We start from the raw sequence: 17,145 nt of genomic DNA, 5'->3' as shown, positions 1-17,145 counted from the left end.
GAAAGCGCACTAATTTTACTAAATCAAAATAATTGTGTTGCTTCATGTTCATTTAATTTAAGTCATACATGGTTACCTATGCTAAAATCTGAAGTTGACCAAAGAAACATACACCCAAATTAAATTTACACCAAAATTATTAATTCACATCACCTTTATTAATTTAAACAATGAGATTAAGTCAAAGTCACATAACTGACAATTTGCACAGACGAATTATCAGAGCGAATTTTTATATATTGTATTATCCTACTATTGTTACACAATTTATTAACATACTCTTTTTTAGGTTCATTTAGGTTCTTTTGATAACGATAGCAGGAAATAGCTATCGAAACGTCAAGGTAATTTTTAAAATTAATTTCTCTACTAATTAATAATAGGTGATAGTTCTTGATTACTTTTTGATAAGTAATTCGTTCTTATTGCGAAATAGGAGCACTATTTATCAATCTGTAATAAAACACGTGAGGAAATTCTGTCTTTTTTAAAGATAAAAATTTTTGAGGCGAAATACCCAAAAAGAAGTTTGTAAAAAACAAATATCCAAAAGTTACAGAATATTTTAGTCCCGCTTCCCCGGTTTAAAATCGACTTTCAGAATCTCGGCAAGTTTCTTTGGGACATTGCGATCCTGAGCGTCATTTTCATTTTTAGATATTTCGACTCTAATATTTTCGCTCCCAACAACTCAGGGAGAAGATATGTTCTGCACTCGATCCTTAAAAATCCTTATGATGATCTTCAAACGAATAAAACCAGTTTAACCTCAGGTAAGCAAATACTTCTTCTCTGCTCATTATGCGAAGCCCGTAACCTGTTTCATTGTTCCACAACTTTATATTTCCTTAACTTGGCGTAAATTGCGGAAATATTCGAATGAAAAACTATTGCATTTATAACCGGCTTACTTACTTGTAGCCAGCTAGAATATTCATTAGGGTACTTTTTCCAGCCCCCGAAGGGCCCATAATCCCCGTCAGTTCTCCAGACTTGAATTTGCCATTCACTCCTTTCAAGATCGTCTTGTAGCCTCTCCGCCTGCCTTCCGGCACCGAGTATTTCAGATCTGATCATAAAACCAAACAGATAAATTAACAGAGCCGACAGACGAAAAAAGCCCAGACTTACCTATAAATTGGATATCAACGGGCGGCCGTTTCGATAGATGCGTAAGGGTGAAATTGGGTTTTTTCGTGTTACTGTTTGGCACTTTTCGCAATGTGTTCGCTTTGGCAATCGTGACTGCTGATGAGCCATTGCACAGATTTGACTGGGAATCACTAAAAGATTAATATAATTCTTAACTCTTCAAAATTATTTGTTATAGTTTTACATGACATGAATGTACAAAGTGTTCTTGCGGCGCCCAAAGAATTCCGCAGACTCCAGGTGTGACCGCACAAGAGCGAAATGTATTGACATTAGCAACAACTATACACGAGAAGATTTTTTCCAATAGTTTACTAGGCCAAGAAAGCATGTCTGCGTATAAACAAGTTTGACGGAACAGATATGGAAAAAGAGTGAACTGACTGAGTAGTCGGACAGTCAGATTTAATCAGACTCATATTGAATACTGAGAGTGAGGCTGTCGCGAGAATGGCTTACAACTGCGGAGTTTTTCAGGCTTTTGGGCCCTAGTGGACAATAATTTCTCCTTACTTCTTCCGTTAAGTAAAATTCTTATCCGCAATGGCATTAAATCCCGAAAAACTCACCAGATTTAAAAGTGAAAAACCCCATCAACTATTTGAAAGATCTAGTTGAATTTTGCCGTAAATATCTAGGAGATTAGGTTCTATTGAATATTGAGGAATGAAGAAATTGCGAATAAAGATAATTAAAAAGTCTGACATTTTTAAAGTTTGATCAAGGGAAAATGGAACCGAATAGTTGTGCCAATTGTCCAGTTCTAATGTTCAAAACTGCAACTCGATAGCAAAGAAAATTTACATTCGGTACAGTGTGCCCTAGTTAAAACCGAATAACCGCATAACACCTGCATTTCTAGTCCGATTTTGACGAACTTTTCTTCAGATTGTAGAGCTGCAATAACTTTTGCTAATTTGCACAGACCAAATTAGCATTCGATTAATTACAGTTGAAATCCGCCAATTTACTGCAATTACCAGACTAAGTGATTAACGGCGTATGAACGCAACTAAACAACATATTTTTTACGAATGTAATTGTGGAAGGAGCTAATAATTAAGTAACATACTGATTTCATTCTTCCTGGTGCATGTGTACTGAAAAATCTACAACAATAGTGCGGATTTTGCGTTGTTCTGGATTTAGATAATAACGGCAATGTGTAAGCCTGTACCTTATCATTTTCATGCAAAAAAATTGATTCATTGTTTCCAGTGCAATTTAATGGCGATTTCAAACAGCCTGTAGAAGTGCGTAATTTGCAAGTGATTATTTTTCACCTTTGTCCAAGGAGAATTCATGCTGCATTGTATGGGCATATAAAGGATCAAAATAACAAAAACACCTTTGTTTTGTACGGCAGAAGTATTAAAATCGGACAATAAATTATAATAAAAAAATACATTGCGCCTGCAACGTCTAGTCAACTTTTATTTTGTTTTCGTTTGGATGATTGTACGGAACAAATCATACACAGGCAGTTTCTCCTCACTTTTACTGACAAAAGTGAGGAGAAACTTCCTGTGTTTGATTTGTCGCGAACAATACCAACCAAAAAAATTTACAATTTTAAGCAAATACGGACACTAAAACAAAACCTTTCTTTGAATGATTTACTGTCAAATTGTATTTGAAGCTCAAACGTTTGCTAAAGCACGAATAAATAAATAGAACAAAACTGGGAAACAAAAAAAATTGAAATAATATAAAGAAGTGAATAGCAGATTAGAATATTAGCTTCGAAGAAGGGATGTTGGCTTAAATTCAGGCAAGTGAAAAGTTTGTTTTTATTTCAAGAATGTTAATTTTTTTGCCCACTTAAAAGCATTTTTCACTTCACATTAGCAACACAAAAAAGTAGAAATGAGTTAAAAATATTTCCTTCAAAAAGAAAATCAACAAAACCAGACTTTTTGACGCACGTTTTCCAAAAATCAAATAAAGGTAGTAAAATATGCTCAGTAATTTCTTGTTCATCTGTTCTAGCAATTGCGGTTCAAGACATGACAAAATGCCAATAATTTGAAACATTCTATGAAAATGTAGTCCTTAAATTTGCAGGTTTTAATGTAAAGTAACGGTTCCTCAGCAAAGTCTTTGGGTATGTTCAAAAATGGTGAATTATAACAAAGTGTTTCTTTGCACCTTGATACAGATGCATTGTTGAGAGATTCGAGATCTTTAATGCCAGGTGGTGAGTAAACCGCTCCGATTTTAGCATTGTATGCGACAGATTGGTGATCTTCTGAGTCTGTTGGTATCGTGATATTGACTTGATCTGCAGCCATCTCGTCATTGGCTTAAAATCAGATTCATTCAGGGTGCACTGCAGACTTATTTGCTGAAATAGAAATAAACAGTCAGTTTTTAGCTACAGGCAAAAAAATATATTATTAAATTAAATTATACTTGTTTAAATCTAATACCAATCTATTCGAACCCGTTGGAACTACAGAAAGGAACTGCTGCACACACATTTCAATTTAAAAACCCGTTTATTTTTGAACAGTGTTAATTTAGGTGCAATAAACCAAAGAAACGAGTTTCTGTAGAATTTATTGGCGCATTCTGGCAAAATGCTAGTTTTTCCAGTGGTGCATAAGTTAGAAAAACGCCCTTAACGGTTCCTTAAAATCTACAGTTGGCACGTCCAATTAATTCGAGTAGGGTGCGAAAAAGGAGCAACTGATAGTGGAAATGTGTGCGCAAAACCTCATTCAAACAGTTCCTAATCTATTTGCAAAAAAAATTAAAAAACTGAACATTTTCGTGAAGAAAAGGGTAATATGGGACCGGAAACAAGTGTGCCTTTCTTCGTGAGGGATTTGCAACTTTTCGTTGCAATTTCTCAGTCAAAAAAGTTTATATTGGAAACAAGTTCAAGACAGTAAACTCGCAATAAATTAAACTTTCTGATCGATTCTTATAAAAACCACTCGACATTTTTTTAACGTCATCTAGCACTCATTTATATCAGGAAAGTGCTTAGCTTATGAACGACAATGAATGTTCTTAGTATTCATAAAAATCAATTTCAAAGGTTCATTGGGTTATGTAATTATAATTGATTTGATAAAAAATCCTAATATTACAAGTACACTTGAGGAAATTGACTTAAGATTAATTAGTTTTGTTGGGTGCTTAAACCGTCCAGAACAGTTTTATCTTTTGTGGTCATTGGTAATGTTTCCCTATTGAGTATTGGCAAGTCTTCCCACTTTGCATCCAATTTGTCGCCCTAATATAAAAATTTCAAGCCCACGTTTACACCATTCTTATTCAAGATAGTAAACGGCGAATAAATCAATCTTCCCCAACATACAGCCAATAAAATCTTGGAAAAATATGTTTACGCAAGCGAGGCATAAATCAATAACACATAAAAGTTTTCCGGGAACACGAAGGAAAAAAACATTCCTGAATAGTTGCCAATTAGATAATGAACGTTTCACGACGAATAAAGGCGACTTAAGCAACGAAATTCAATGGCATAGGTCAAATGTTCCACCAAACCTAATTAACTCTCATTGTCCTATCGAACTCGACATGATATTGTTAATAAATTGATGCTATTTATACATTAAATTGGCTTATGTGGGTTATCGAAAAGTTCCTCGTATGCAGGTTTTGAAAATTTCACCCTGTATATACAGGGTGTTCCCGCAACATTCGAGAATACTTCGTGTGATAAAAGGCTCTGCCCCAGTAAGTGCGAAAATGCAAAAAAATCACATCACCCAAATAAATCAAACACTTTTAACAGCTTTTAACTTTCTGTGAAGAAGCTGACTAACTTCCTGTGAAGGAAGTGCGAATAATGTATCAATATTCTATAAATAACGAATTTCATTTCGAAATCATCCTCAATCTCGCGTTTTTGTGGCTGTGTCCACAGCGCATTCTAAAGGAAGATTGCCAGGAAACATGCTGGAGAAGGTAGACCTCAAGTGATTGATTGAGAAGGTACTGGAAGAAATACCGAAGCCGTTCTAAGAGTTCTTTCCACTTTCCATGCAGATTACATTCGTCATTCTTGCGAAATCTACGAAAAATACATCTAACTTTTCCTGATCGCCCTATTTGGACATATGAGCCTTCAAGGAAGCAAGGTGGTATTTTAAACATCCATCACTTCCAGAGTTCGAAAATGAAGAATCCACATGCTGTGCAAGCATCAATTTAATACCCCAAATTACATGTAGATTTTTCAATTACAGGACTAATTTTGTGGACATCACGCTTGCCGGATCTAAGTCGACTAGACTTTTTGATGGGAGTTGTCTGAACGAAAAAATTTAGTCGCGAAAATTTACAAAGCTCAGTTTCATCAGACGAAGTATTGTCGATTGCTTAGACCACACCCTGTATATTTAAAATTGCACATTTCTGCTAGAGCGCATTGCATGCCTATTCAGCCAACACAGACAGGAAGAAAAACAATGTGCATTTTACGCTGGTCTATTAAATTAATTGCGAACGAGTGGCGTAATAATTATAGATTTTAGTTCCAGAAATCCACTCCTTTTTGTCATAATAGATCGATTCAATGGAAAACACTACAATAGATTTTCGTTGTGTAACAGCTTTGTTATATTCGTCGGACTGCAGAGAAGTATAATTGTGTGCAAATGAAACAGAGTTGTTGCTGGAAAAATGTTCATTTCTCGAAGTGATGATTGTATAATTTTGTTTGGTGGTGAAGGTGAATGCAATGTTTTTACACTCAAAGTCTGAAAAATTAAGCTATTAGTGGCGAAAAATGTGCATAATTTATGCAATTTGGTCATAATAATCGGTGGAATTGGACAGCGATCAATTGCAAAGTTATAAGAAAAATACCATTTACGTAAATATGGAAAATTACATAGTTATCAATGTGATATGTTGAAGCTTGATTATGGAGACTAATTAAACGTTCAATTAGATAATGGCATGCTGTGAATGTTGATGAAATTAACAGCCAGCTGGAAACATTGTTTTAAACAGTGTAAAATTGAGAGCACTATTTTTCGACCGCTAGTTTCTTAATGTTTTTTATCTGTAATTCTATTTTATCAGTGTTCGTTTTCAGCTTAGTTTGTCCAGCCCAGTGATTGTTATTAGAAGCTATCGGCAGTATTAAAAATCAAAATTAAACTTTGTAACTGAAACGTCTTCAAAGCTTTGTTTTACTAAAAAGCAAATTTTCGACGCGTGAATGAAACGAAAGTCGGGCCTTTATATTACACGGAGATTAATAAGTTAATACATTTTAAACTGTTCCTATAAGTAATTGAAACAAGAATTCTCAAAGAAAACTGAGAAGGAAGTTTATCAGTAACTTGTAGTTTGTACCACTTATATTTCTTTGTGTTGTTATGGCCATACAATTCCTTGTGTTTTACTTCATAAAATAATTGTGTAAACTTTAAAATGACTATGAAAAAAATGAAATTTCCTATCGCTATCATTAAAGTGCGGCAGGAGCTTCTAGGATTTACGCAGAACGCTTAGCAGAACATTTGAAAGTTCGAATAAATCTCTACAATACTGAAGATCTGAAAATGTGCAAAAGGAAAAACGTTCTTGGGAAAGCCCACAAACAAGTATTGAAATGATTGCAAATGATCCCAAACTCATCGTAGCTAAAAGTCGAATTCTTTTCAATTCACCCTGAGAAATTTCTCCATAAAAATTTATTTTCCGAATGGTATGGAATGGAACACAAAAATGATGGACATGTTTTAACGAAAACACCTAAGACTTGAAATTTACTGTTTTAAAAATAGGTATCTTTGGTCTCTTGATAATCCACATGCAATTCGGAGTAACACTTTTCAATAGCGATTTTCCATAATAATTTTCTTACATTTTTGCAAAAATAGTTGCTGTTTCTATTACAAGACGTGTCCATTTAAAATCAGTAAAAAATATTAATTCACGCATCAGCATGTAAACAGTTTTGAGTCATTTTCAGGCTCTTTACAAATTTTCAAATTTTTGTGAAATAAATCGTCTGCCAATGTGAAGAAAAATCAATGAAAATAAACGGCTGATTTGTTCATTACTGAAGCAAAACTAATTTAAATAACTTTAGCCGCAAATCAAATCGTAATTTGATATATAAAATAATTCCAAATATTCTGAATAATACAAAAATTCAATTACATACAGAGTGTCCCCAAATTAGGCGGCAAAACTGAATGTTTCCTAAGAGAGCTTTGCTCTATGAAAAAGTGAAGAAAATAAAATTAATCTCCCTGTCTAAAGCTGTGGCTTGTTCTTTGCCTCCTTCCAACATTTTTTGTTACTAACGCCTGTAGTTTCTAAAAACCTTTCGTAATGAACGAAATCCTGGATTTCTATCCGCTTTTTCTTTGCAGTTGGAAAATCTGAATACAGACGTAAACATGTAAATCATTTGAAAGGCCCAAAATCAAGCAAAACCGCTTAACAATAAAAGTCAAGACAGGAAGCATCCTTTTGTAAGCTCAGTAGGTCTTTGTTCCATTGTCATGATCGCCACAAATATAAAACTTGGTTACCTTGCAAATGCACTTGAACTCTTATTTGTTAACGTTTCATTCTTTGCCTATTCTTTGCTAAACACATTTTTCTTAAATCGTTATGTATAAAGCTTCTTCCACCTTCCACCATATTTTGATAGCAAATGAATGATTTCCAGCTTCTTTGTTTTATGCAATCCCAGCGTTTATTCGCCAATGTGCATTAAGACGACTCATATTGCGATTAATCGCAATTATTGTATTCTTGAAAGCTCAACACTTGCTATAATAAAGCAATTGTGCATCATAAGCGCACATTCCAAACTATCGAGTGTACAGTGGCAATAAAACACTCAAAAGCTCAGGAAAAAAATGAACAACTTATTATAACAGTCAAATAGGTGCTGTTTCCTTCGTATGTATGCTTAAGGATGAAACACGAAAAACCCGAAAAAAGTTTGACCACATTCGAAAAACTTTCTTGTTCCGGACTCGTATTTTCCAGCTTTCCTATAACATCAATTAATTAAACTGTAGTCGCTCTAATTGAAGTGAAACCCAATCAAACTCGAGCTGGTTTTCAAATAATCATCAAACTGTTTGAACAGAATTAGTTATGACTTGAACCAACTCAAAAAAATTCATAAAATATTCGAACTGGCATTTGTGTATTTAAACAGTTATTTTCGGGGCTACGCATCAAACATTAATTTATCGGCTGCTGGTTTTAGTTTTAGCTTTAGATAGACTCAATCCTGGCTAATGAACAATGATTGATACACGTGGGAAAAATTCTCAATGGCACTTAATAAGTTTAATTGGAGTTAATTTAGCAACTTACTTGATCTGATGGGATTATTGAACTGTTTATCAAGACCAACAGTTTTTCTTTCTCATATTGGAGTTTAATCATTATTGACACAATTTTATGTAAATATATAGAGTTCTTTATAAGTGCCTTTCTGAAAGAAGTCAGTTTTTCGGGTTTTTAGGTCGCTGAGAAACTTTCCAGTTTTAGTAACTTGCAATTTTCTATAATCAATCTACTTCTAGTAGAATCTAGGATTAGTTTGGTGATTTATTGTACATTTTACTTTAGTGTTTTTATCATAATTATAATTTTGGGTGGCTGTGTATTTTCGCGTTTGTATCAGCGAGTCTAGCGTAATGTTTTTGATCGTTTTCCCAACCTGCTTTACTAAAAATTAGCTTGCGGACTGTTCGACATTTAATCGAAATCGCACGCCAATTCATTGCGTTAAATGGTCGCAATATGAAAGAGTGTTTTTAAATTATCTGCTTCGCTAATTGAACAAACATTTAACGGAATTTTTCGTGCCGAAACTTACAATTCGTGGAAAGTTATTGATTATTTATTTAATAATAAGAATTAGAAAATATATCTACTAATTTTGGACAATATTAGACAATGGTACAAAAATAATTTTTAATTGTGGAGGCTGTAGATTAACGTCTGTTATTAAGAAATTTTGGCTATTTTAGTCACTCAATTTTTCAGATCTTATTAGATGTCTGAATTTGTTGCATCAAATTTACTTAATAATTGCAAAAAAATACGAAAAAGTCCAATTCTTATTTCACATGCACAAAGCATATTTTGTGCTTAAACACGTAAGATTCTGAGGACAGTGTGAACTGAAATTTTCGCTATCGACATGGAAAGAAACTGTTTACTATTTCAAATGTATCATCCACCATTCTCTTACAAGAGGACTTAAATCATCTGCATATTGGTTAGAGAAATTGGTTGTTTTTTCCATTTTTCTTTTGGTCGAAAACTGTTGCAGACGTGTGCAATATAGAAAAAGCCAAAGCAAGCGACTAAGCAAAATAAAAATAGACATTGCATTTACCATCAGCACAAACTGCAGATAAAGTATGACTTAATGCTCATTACTTAGGAACCAATTGACTATAATTAAATAATTCCTCCGACAGTAACGATAACAATATTTTTCCAACACATGTAAGGCAATTGGAACAACACCACTTGTCATTATCCAGAACTACTCGCCTTCGACCTTACCACCATATATGAATATAGCGAAAAACAACGTCTGAATAATTATTAACAAAGCCGGCAAAATAAATTGCTTCAACTGAGATTCTAAAATTGACCGCAAAGTTCAATGTTACAGCTGTGAGATAATTGTTATCAAATAAGTCAATAAACCAGTGTGAGAATTCCCGCAAATGTTGGTCAAATAGGACAGGATTTAAATTTTGCTAAAGGATGCTACAAACGAATTTGCCTTCAATTTAAAAAACAAATGGTTTTGCTTTTCATTGCAAGGGTGTTAAGTCTGGTCAATGATCCGGCCACCATGGCCACAATTCGAACGTATTTTTGTTAGTATTTCTCTACGATACAAATTTGGCAATGAGTTCGAACTGCAAGCCCAAAACCTTGACACATTGAACGTTTTCTTGCAACAAAGTCCCAAGATGATTGAACTCATCACAGTCATCACACACATTACACGGTGAATGTTTTTGTTTGGAGATTAAGTTTATCAACGTGGAGCCGCACCAAAGTGACGCACAGTTGAAACGCGCATTTATTTAGCAATAAATGCGGATTATAAATAAACTGGTTCCCGCCATCCAGTCTACTTCACCATACTGCAATAGCTACCTATTTTTACCTGCAATAAAACGAAATTCGCCTGTTTTATCCAACAGAAAGGCCACGAAAACAGCGTTTTACTCACATGAAAATGAACAGTCTAAAACGAAATTGGGAAACCGTTTTCTTCAACATCACATCGACATTGGAAACTGGATTGATTTGCATGTGAAGTCCGTTTGGGTCAAAAGCAAACTCACCAGAAAATGTGCAATTTGGAAAAACTATTACATGAAAACTTTCCTCTATTTTGCGAGGACAATCAATTTTAAGTTATCAAATCAAGGAGATCGTGATGGTTAGAGTGAAAAATGTTTCAAACAGAAAAAAAATGAAAAAGCGAAACGAAAGTCTTCTTTGCTCATAGAATCTTGTTTCCTCATTTCCAAGTCGATGATGCGCCTCTTAAGCCCGGTGATACAATGAAAGCTTCAACTTCAACTGAACCCAACCTGAAGCTGCGTTCGGACTAGAAGGCACCTTTGTCTACAACAGGTTTTATCAATTTCATTCTCGCAATTGCAACTACAAAAACACTTGACGAATAATGGATAATTTAGTTCATGATTTGTCGGTGTAAAAAATAAAATCCATGCAAATTCCCAAGATTTTCCAATCAAGTTCCGTTGTATGTTCCCGACTCAAAGAGGAAAGTTAAGGTTTTTATTGCTTGTTTTGCTTATGATGATCAATTTATTGCTCAGAAAGCTCAGCATTCTTAATTCACTGAAACGAACCTGCTTTCACTTTACCAATGTGACATTTTTGTTTTAAGACATTAAAGAGAGTGAAGCAAAAATATAACAAGACAATTATGAAAACTTTACAAGACAAAGAAAAGAGCAAATTTCATTAAAACGTAGGAGCAAAAGTTGATATGGGAAATTTTAGAAGATGGAGAAAGATTGTAAACCGTACCAGAAGCAAAAACACAAGGAAAAAGCATTTGACTCAACATAATACAACTGCAAAATACGCGTCAAGTTATTGTAAAGCAAAAACCCCAATAATAAAATTAAGAGATTAGAACTGGAGTAACTCTTTTAATATGGAAAACAACCTCTAATTTTAGAGCAAAGGAGAATAATGCCCCGCACGCCAAAACGAAGAAATTGAACAAGAAACAGAAGACAGGCAACAAGAAGAAAATAGGACCAAAAATGGAAGGAGTTTGAGAAGAGAAGCGTCGAAAATGTTGAAGCCGGGGTAGCATTAAAGCTGACGTGTTTGTAAAACTGGGATTAAAGAGATATAATATGCTAATCGAAGTGTTAAAGGAGCATGAAAAATCAGAAACTGAGAAGAAAATATAATCAAATTGGTCTACAAATGAGGAAATTGAGTATTATGTAATAATTATAGAGGAACAGTATTTACAACCAGTTGGATGGCCGCAAAATAAATAGTAAAAAACAAGTGAAAGTTATTTCGTTATCAAAGATAGTAGGAAGAAGGAAGAAAAAGCAGTCAAAGAAAACATGAAATAACACCAAAGCAGGTACTTTAAAAGAAAGTAGATTGTCGCGGAAACTGTGTGAAACTAAAAATTGTGTGATTTCCTAGAACTACTGATCAAGTAATATGTTCCTTTATCTTTGTTGTTCACTACTACAAAGTGAAAAATTACCGAAAACTTGTTCATGTCCAAAGTGCAGTGATAACACTATCAAACCTCGGGGACAACACGCACTTTGTGCATTGTGACAAAAAAAGTTAATTTGAACTGTACTTTAGCGGTCAAGTGAATCATTTTCTGAAGCATCAATACAGAGAAGTAGTGATTTTTTGAAAATTCTTGAGCACTAAGGCATGTTTGGTTTTATTCAATCGCAAAACACTCGGTGTTCATGAATGCTTTAATACAACGACTTGTTTATTGCCGTTCTTATTTTAAGTAGCCCAATAAAATGTAATTAACGCCCACCAGACTGAAGACTATTTTCGCCAAGACACATCTGCACATTTTAAATTAGATAAGTTGGGGCCACTTGATGCTCATTAGCAAGTCGCATAATATTGCCGTTGTCTGGGCTTTAACGTTTAATAAGGCTTCTTCTATTTCGTTTACACTGAGTTGAGCAAGGGATCAAAAAATCAAAAGTGGAAAAAAAAAATTGCAAATAGCGTCCTAATTTGTAATTGAACATTTGGCTTTAGAGTTGTACGAGAATCACAAATTGGGTTCCTTTGATGTGAAAAGTGTTTGGTGCGTAAACGGTTTTTCCGGCTAAGGACCTTTTCTGATCTAAAAACGACAGTCTCTCTCAGCAGTTTTTTGTCTCTTGAAACTTTTTCAATAAACGACAGTTTTTTCGACAAACTGGAAAAATGCGATCGAGTGCACATTTAGATTTGTGTGAAATTCCCCGTTATTGCTACAATGTTTTGTATAGAAACACAAAATTTGACCTTTGAACAAACCAAGACTATTAGTTTTTCTAGTAAAAATAGTTTCAGTGATGGATCTCCTAAAGCAGACAAAAAGCCAACCCAGAAAGATATAAAAATAAAAAATGCGGATTTTCCTGTTAAGAAATTCTCTACAAATATTGCTTTTTCTGAACACCCTCAACGCACTTGCAGGTTTATATACTAATAACTGAATTATATGAATACATTCTGCTCAAAGAGCAAATTTAGATAACTTTTTGGTTTCCCGGTTTATCTGAAGAATTTTCCATTTTCCAAGCAAACTTTTCAAAACCGAGCCTTTGCTTTTTCACGGTTTTCAGGCATTTCTTGTTTTACCCACATTTTTTAATGAACATACAGTTTCACTTAAACAATTTATTTTTTACAACCCGATGATGTCGCGTATTTATCCACATAATTTGCCATAAGTTTAAACTGCGTGGTTTAAGCAAAGAAAATTGCACCTTAAGGATTTCAAAAATTGAACAATGGCAACTTAAATTCCTTTTTGGGCGTTTTAATAGACATTTCTCATATTTGGTTTGCTTAAACCCCCTAATGTTTAAATAATGTATATGAAAATTTAATTTTAAGATATGTGCATACGCTTCTTCTCCAAGCAGAAAGACCGACTAGGTCGATAGCCTCATCCTATGGAATAAAGATTCGTTCTACCGATATAAACAGCGGTTTATCTACATTTCCAAATAAACTTTTGCGCTTCTGTCCAACATTGTTTTGGGAAATCCAAACAAACTTAAAACGCATTTGTTTTTAAATAAACTTTAACTACAATTCTATGCAAAACGTTCCGTTATCACACATAGTTCACGTTCCCTGCATCAAACTTCAATGGCACTCCAAACAAAGACCTTTCGTCCATTACCGTCCTTTTATAGTTTAATATCCGTACACTCGACGAGCATATTAAACCAATAATTACTAATTAAAACAATCGCTAACCTTAGCAAATGTCGTTCGTAGTATACCATAAAACCAACCCATTGCCATGAAGCTTTGATTCCAACGATCAGGGTTCATGGTTTGTTTAAAACTTGAATCGCATAGAGAATTTGCTTTATTAAAAAATGTTGTTAATTTCAATGAAAAAGAAAACAGGTCAGCTGAGTGCGTCTGCTGTGGTTAATTGGGTCTTTAAATTCAGTGAATGTCCGCTTGAATAGTCGCCGGATGAGATGTTATTATGATCATACCAGCAGTTAATATCAGCTTTAGCTGCTTAAATCATCACATTAAATTATTATTGAAATATTGTTGAATTGCTTTGTTCTCGCGTAAATTTAAACCTGTATGTATAAGAAGATGAACACACAACCGAACATTTATTCATCCATTATTGGTGCCTGTAGGCTTTTTAAAACATATTTGCGGTTTATATGCAAAATAACGCCACAATTTCAGTCTTAATGGGATCTACCCAGGAGTTACATAGATTAATGAGCCTTCCAAATCATCTGCGTATATTAGAAGTTTGGTTATTTCACCGGCAAAATAGACTCAAAGTTGGTGGACATTAACATGAAAGCCTTGACTTTCAGATTTATTCTGTTGACTTAGCAATAAGCTAGACAAACCTAGAAAACCTGTTTTATTGATTTTCAGGCTGGTTACTAGCCAAAAGCTGCATTTTCACACCTTAATTTGTAAAAAAATTGCAGAAAACTGCCAATAAATCTAACAAGCTAACCAGCAGTGTAAGCGAAAATAAGCAATTGTCCCCTTCAAAGTGGTTTACTTTCACACATGCACACTAGTTAGAAAGTTAAACAATGGCTTTGATATTGCAAGGCAAATTTGATGTTTAAATCGCTCCCACAATTGCCGGGTAATTAATGTAAAACTTTTGAAACCGCAGGATTGCTTGATCTACCCAAAGCATTCGACCGTGGATGGAGCAAAGACCTCTTTCACTTGGTAGGAATGCGATTTTAGATTTTAAATCAATAAATTGATTAGCAGGTTTCTGGTACTTGATTTACAAAGTTACACAGTAATTTCTATCATTATCTATGTACTTATGGAAAATTGAATCAATATTTTCAAGTACGCTCTAATTTATTTTTACCATTGTAATTATTAAGGATTTTCGTCCTCTCAACTCATATATCAACTATAATCGTTTTGGATTATTTTTTGGAAAACCTTGTTTCGACAAACATTTTTGCTCCGTAATTTCTTTTCCGAATTTTTTATCTCTGTTAAAACATTTTGCTGTTTTATTCATTTATTATTCATGTTTCCTGTTGATAAATCAATTGCGATTTGCTTTCGACCCATAGGTGATAGATGAAAAAGGTCTCTTAAGAATAAAATATAACATTTTCGTCAAGTCTAGATCAGGAAGTGTTTAAGGTATTTTTGGCAAAACAATAACTTCACATATACACATACATAATATTTAACATAATAAACAATATTTTAATATAATAAAGTATAATTTCATTCAAACATTTCACACAATGGCAAAGGTGTGCTCACCCCATTAAAGGAAGTCTTTGCCTAAAACAATACTTTCAGCTGGATTTCAATTAAATCAATACTTCCAACTAGAAAACTGCAAAATATCAACTTACCGCAGTAAAACTGCCGACAGACTAGACTGTCTTTGAAAAATGAACAAAAAACCGAATAAAGGAAAGTCCAAAAAGACAAAACCACCCACGCCGAACAAAAGAAAAAAAATTGACAAACAGTTAAAATAAATGAGAACGTCACTAGGCGAATCACAGATTATGTCACTTAACCTGCGACGAATTGTCTGCTTCCTGAGTTTTATTCGTATTCGGACTCGGACTCGGACTATACCGTACAGTTGCGAGTTGCATCCGTATTTCTTTACTAACTCGACGTCGAGCTGCACGATCTGACGACATGCGGTTTAGTAGGCGCTTGCGTAAGTGCCCGCCACGTCGCCAAATCGTGATGCAGTTTTCAGGTTTTATGACAACAATTCTCCACATTTTATTTTACGTCCTCTGCAGGTCTGATTATTCTAGGGCAAAATACATTGCTCTTTCCAGACCTTTTCAGATATTTTTTCAACCGTTTTTGTCTATGGAATGAAGCAGCTGTTCCCCAACAACCCAGAGCTGAACATTTGATGCCTTTTTAAAAATCCGCCCTTTTTTCAAACTAAAATAATCTGGACTAATGTAATCATCATATTGTCAAAGCCCTTTTATTTGTCACAAGTCACAGCCTAAACTTCATGTGGGCGGACCCTCGAATTGAATCGGAACGTCCGAAGGGAGCCGAATATTTCCGATGTCTGACAATACAAAGCTGGAAACAGCAGAGATTTTTCTGAAAGAAACTGGAAAAGGTACACTACTCTTTAAAACTACATATATATATTTTTAATTAGGCCATTCATCAGGTAATTCATCTTTGAAGCATGAGTCATCAATCAGCTGTTCCTGTGCATAATCTCCTGAAAATACACTGGGAAATCCGGCAACGTCGCGTCAAATAGTGTATCGAGCAAAGCCGGAGCCTTAGTGCAGATGTACTGAAAAGTTCGCGAGTTCATCGCCTACTATGTGAACGTCAGGCCGTAGACTGTAAACTAAGCCCGCCACGACATTCCCAGCCTTTGTTCCATGATGATTCATTCATCTGCGAATAAAGAATCGCCTCAATTATGGTTCAGGATTAAAGATTGAATATCAGCTCTATTATTATGGCTGTTGGATTTATCGTAATGCGTAAAATTCAATTTTAGCATAATGTCAGTTTACCTACCTGTTTTGCTTCTTAAAATCTCGATAACCTTTCGATTTCTTCGTAGATGTTTTTCAAGAGTTGCACAATTTTCAGACGTAATTGTATTGGAAATAATAAACATTAGAAAAATAGGAAAATTTTACACATTAAAAGTTGCAAAACTGCACAACAGTAATAGATAAGATTATTTTTAATGGTTCAGAATTACCATTTCAATGCTAATGTGGACCTGACTATCAAGCGCACGCATTGATTTTTTGATTTTTCAATAGAGCAAACAAATGTTTAAAGATGAAAAAAGTTGGACAAGAACACGATTTTTCTTTGAAGTTTTAAACAGCGTTTACTGCATAAACGCCACTGGAAAAGCTAAAATTAAAATTTATTTTAATATCCCCGCACGTTTCTCAATTTTTTTTCCAGTAAATCCTTAAAAATCCTGTAGTTTCGAAACGAATCATTTTAGGCCTCATTTGCCATACTAACATAATTTTTTATCGTAGCATCTGCTGCAAAAGTTTGTACCCCTATTTATGGCTCACCCTGTACAGTTGTAAAAACTCAAACAAAAATTTAAAAAATGCCTCCATTACTTTTCTGGCAGTTAATGAAATTGAACACGGTTGCGACCCGAAATTTCATTAAAATAAACTAATATAAGCGCCTGTACTATGCTGTAGCAGTACATTGGCCTGCGGACTA

General features: G+C 34.3%; 1 protein-coding gene and 3 long non-coding RNA genes across 6 annotated transcripts in view; 2 read left to right on the top strand and 2 right to left on the bottom strand.

The window, feature by feature from the left end:
* LOC109546939 (ATP-binding cassette sub-family G member 4) overlaps window positions 1–15,578 on the bottom strand; it is a 27,238-nt gene extending 11,660 nt beyond the window's left edge. The window contains exons 1-4 of one of the 3 annotated variants that reach the window (XM_019918115.2): window positions 15,294–15,578; window positions 3,301–3,496; window positions 1,132–1,283; window positions 916–1,069 (exon numbers count right to left, since the gene is read on the bottom strand). In XM_019918115.2, the coding sequence (XP_019773674.2) occupies window positions 916–1,069; window positions 1,132–1,283; window positions 3,301–3,443 (449 nt within the window). In that variant the 5' untranslated portion in view covers window positions 3,444–3,496; window positions 15,294–15,578. Of the gene's footprint in view, window positions 1–915; window positions 1,070–1,131; window positions 1,284–1,336; window positions 1,426–3,300; window positions 3,497–15,293 lie in introns of those variants that run through there. The other 2 variants (XM_048661033.1, XM_048661032.1) reach the window with 2 other exon arrangements.
* LOC125502543 lies at window positions 518–2,555 on the top strand. The gene is made up of 2 exons (XR_007280311.1): window positions 518–773; window positions 1,331–2,555. It is a non-coding gene; the product is annotated as an uncharacterized LOC125502543 (long non-coding RNA).
* A 59-nt stretch (window positions 15,579–15,637) lies between the features above and the next one.
* LOC109546942 lies at window positions 15,638–16,575 on the top strand. The gene is made up of 2 exons (XR_002172829.2): window positions 15,638–16,042; window positions 16,097–16,575. It is a non-coding gene; the product is annotated as an uncharacterized LOC109546942 (long non-coding RNA).
* Window positions 16,054–16,654, bottom strand: LOC125502544. The gene is made up of 2 exons (XR_007280312.1): window positions 16,462–16,654; window positions 16,054–16,335 (listed from the first exon to the last, which is right to left on the bottom strand). It is a non-coding gene; the product is annotated as an uncharacterized LOC125502544 (long non-coding RNA).
* Between the last annotated feature and the right edge of the window lie 491 nt (window positions 16,655–17,145).

The sequence above is a fragment of the Dendroctonus ponderosae genome, unplaced genomic scaffold (assembly GCF_020466585.1).
Source record: "Dendroctonus ponderosae isolate FM_Combo_2020 unplaced genomic scaffold, Dpon_F_20191213v2 Dpon_F_20191213_1, whole genome shotgun sequence".
Classification (NCBI taxonomy): Eukaryota; Metazoa; Arthropoda; class Insecta; order Coleoptera; family Curculionidae; genus Dendroctonus; species Dendroctonus ponderosae.
The sequence above is the reverse complement of the archived record's forward strand: the minus strand, read 5'-3'. Positions and strand labels throughout refer to the sequence as shown.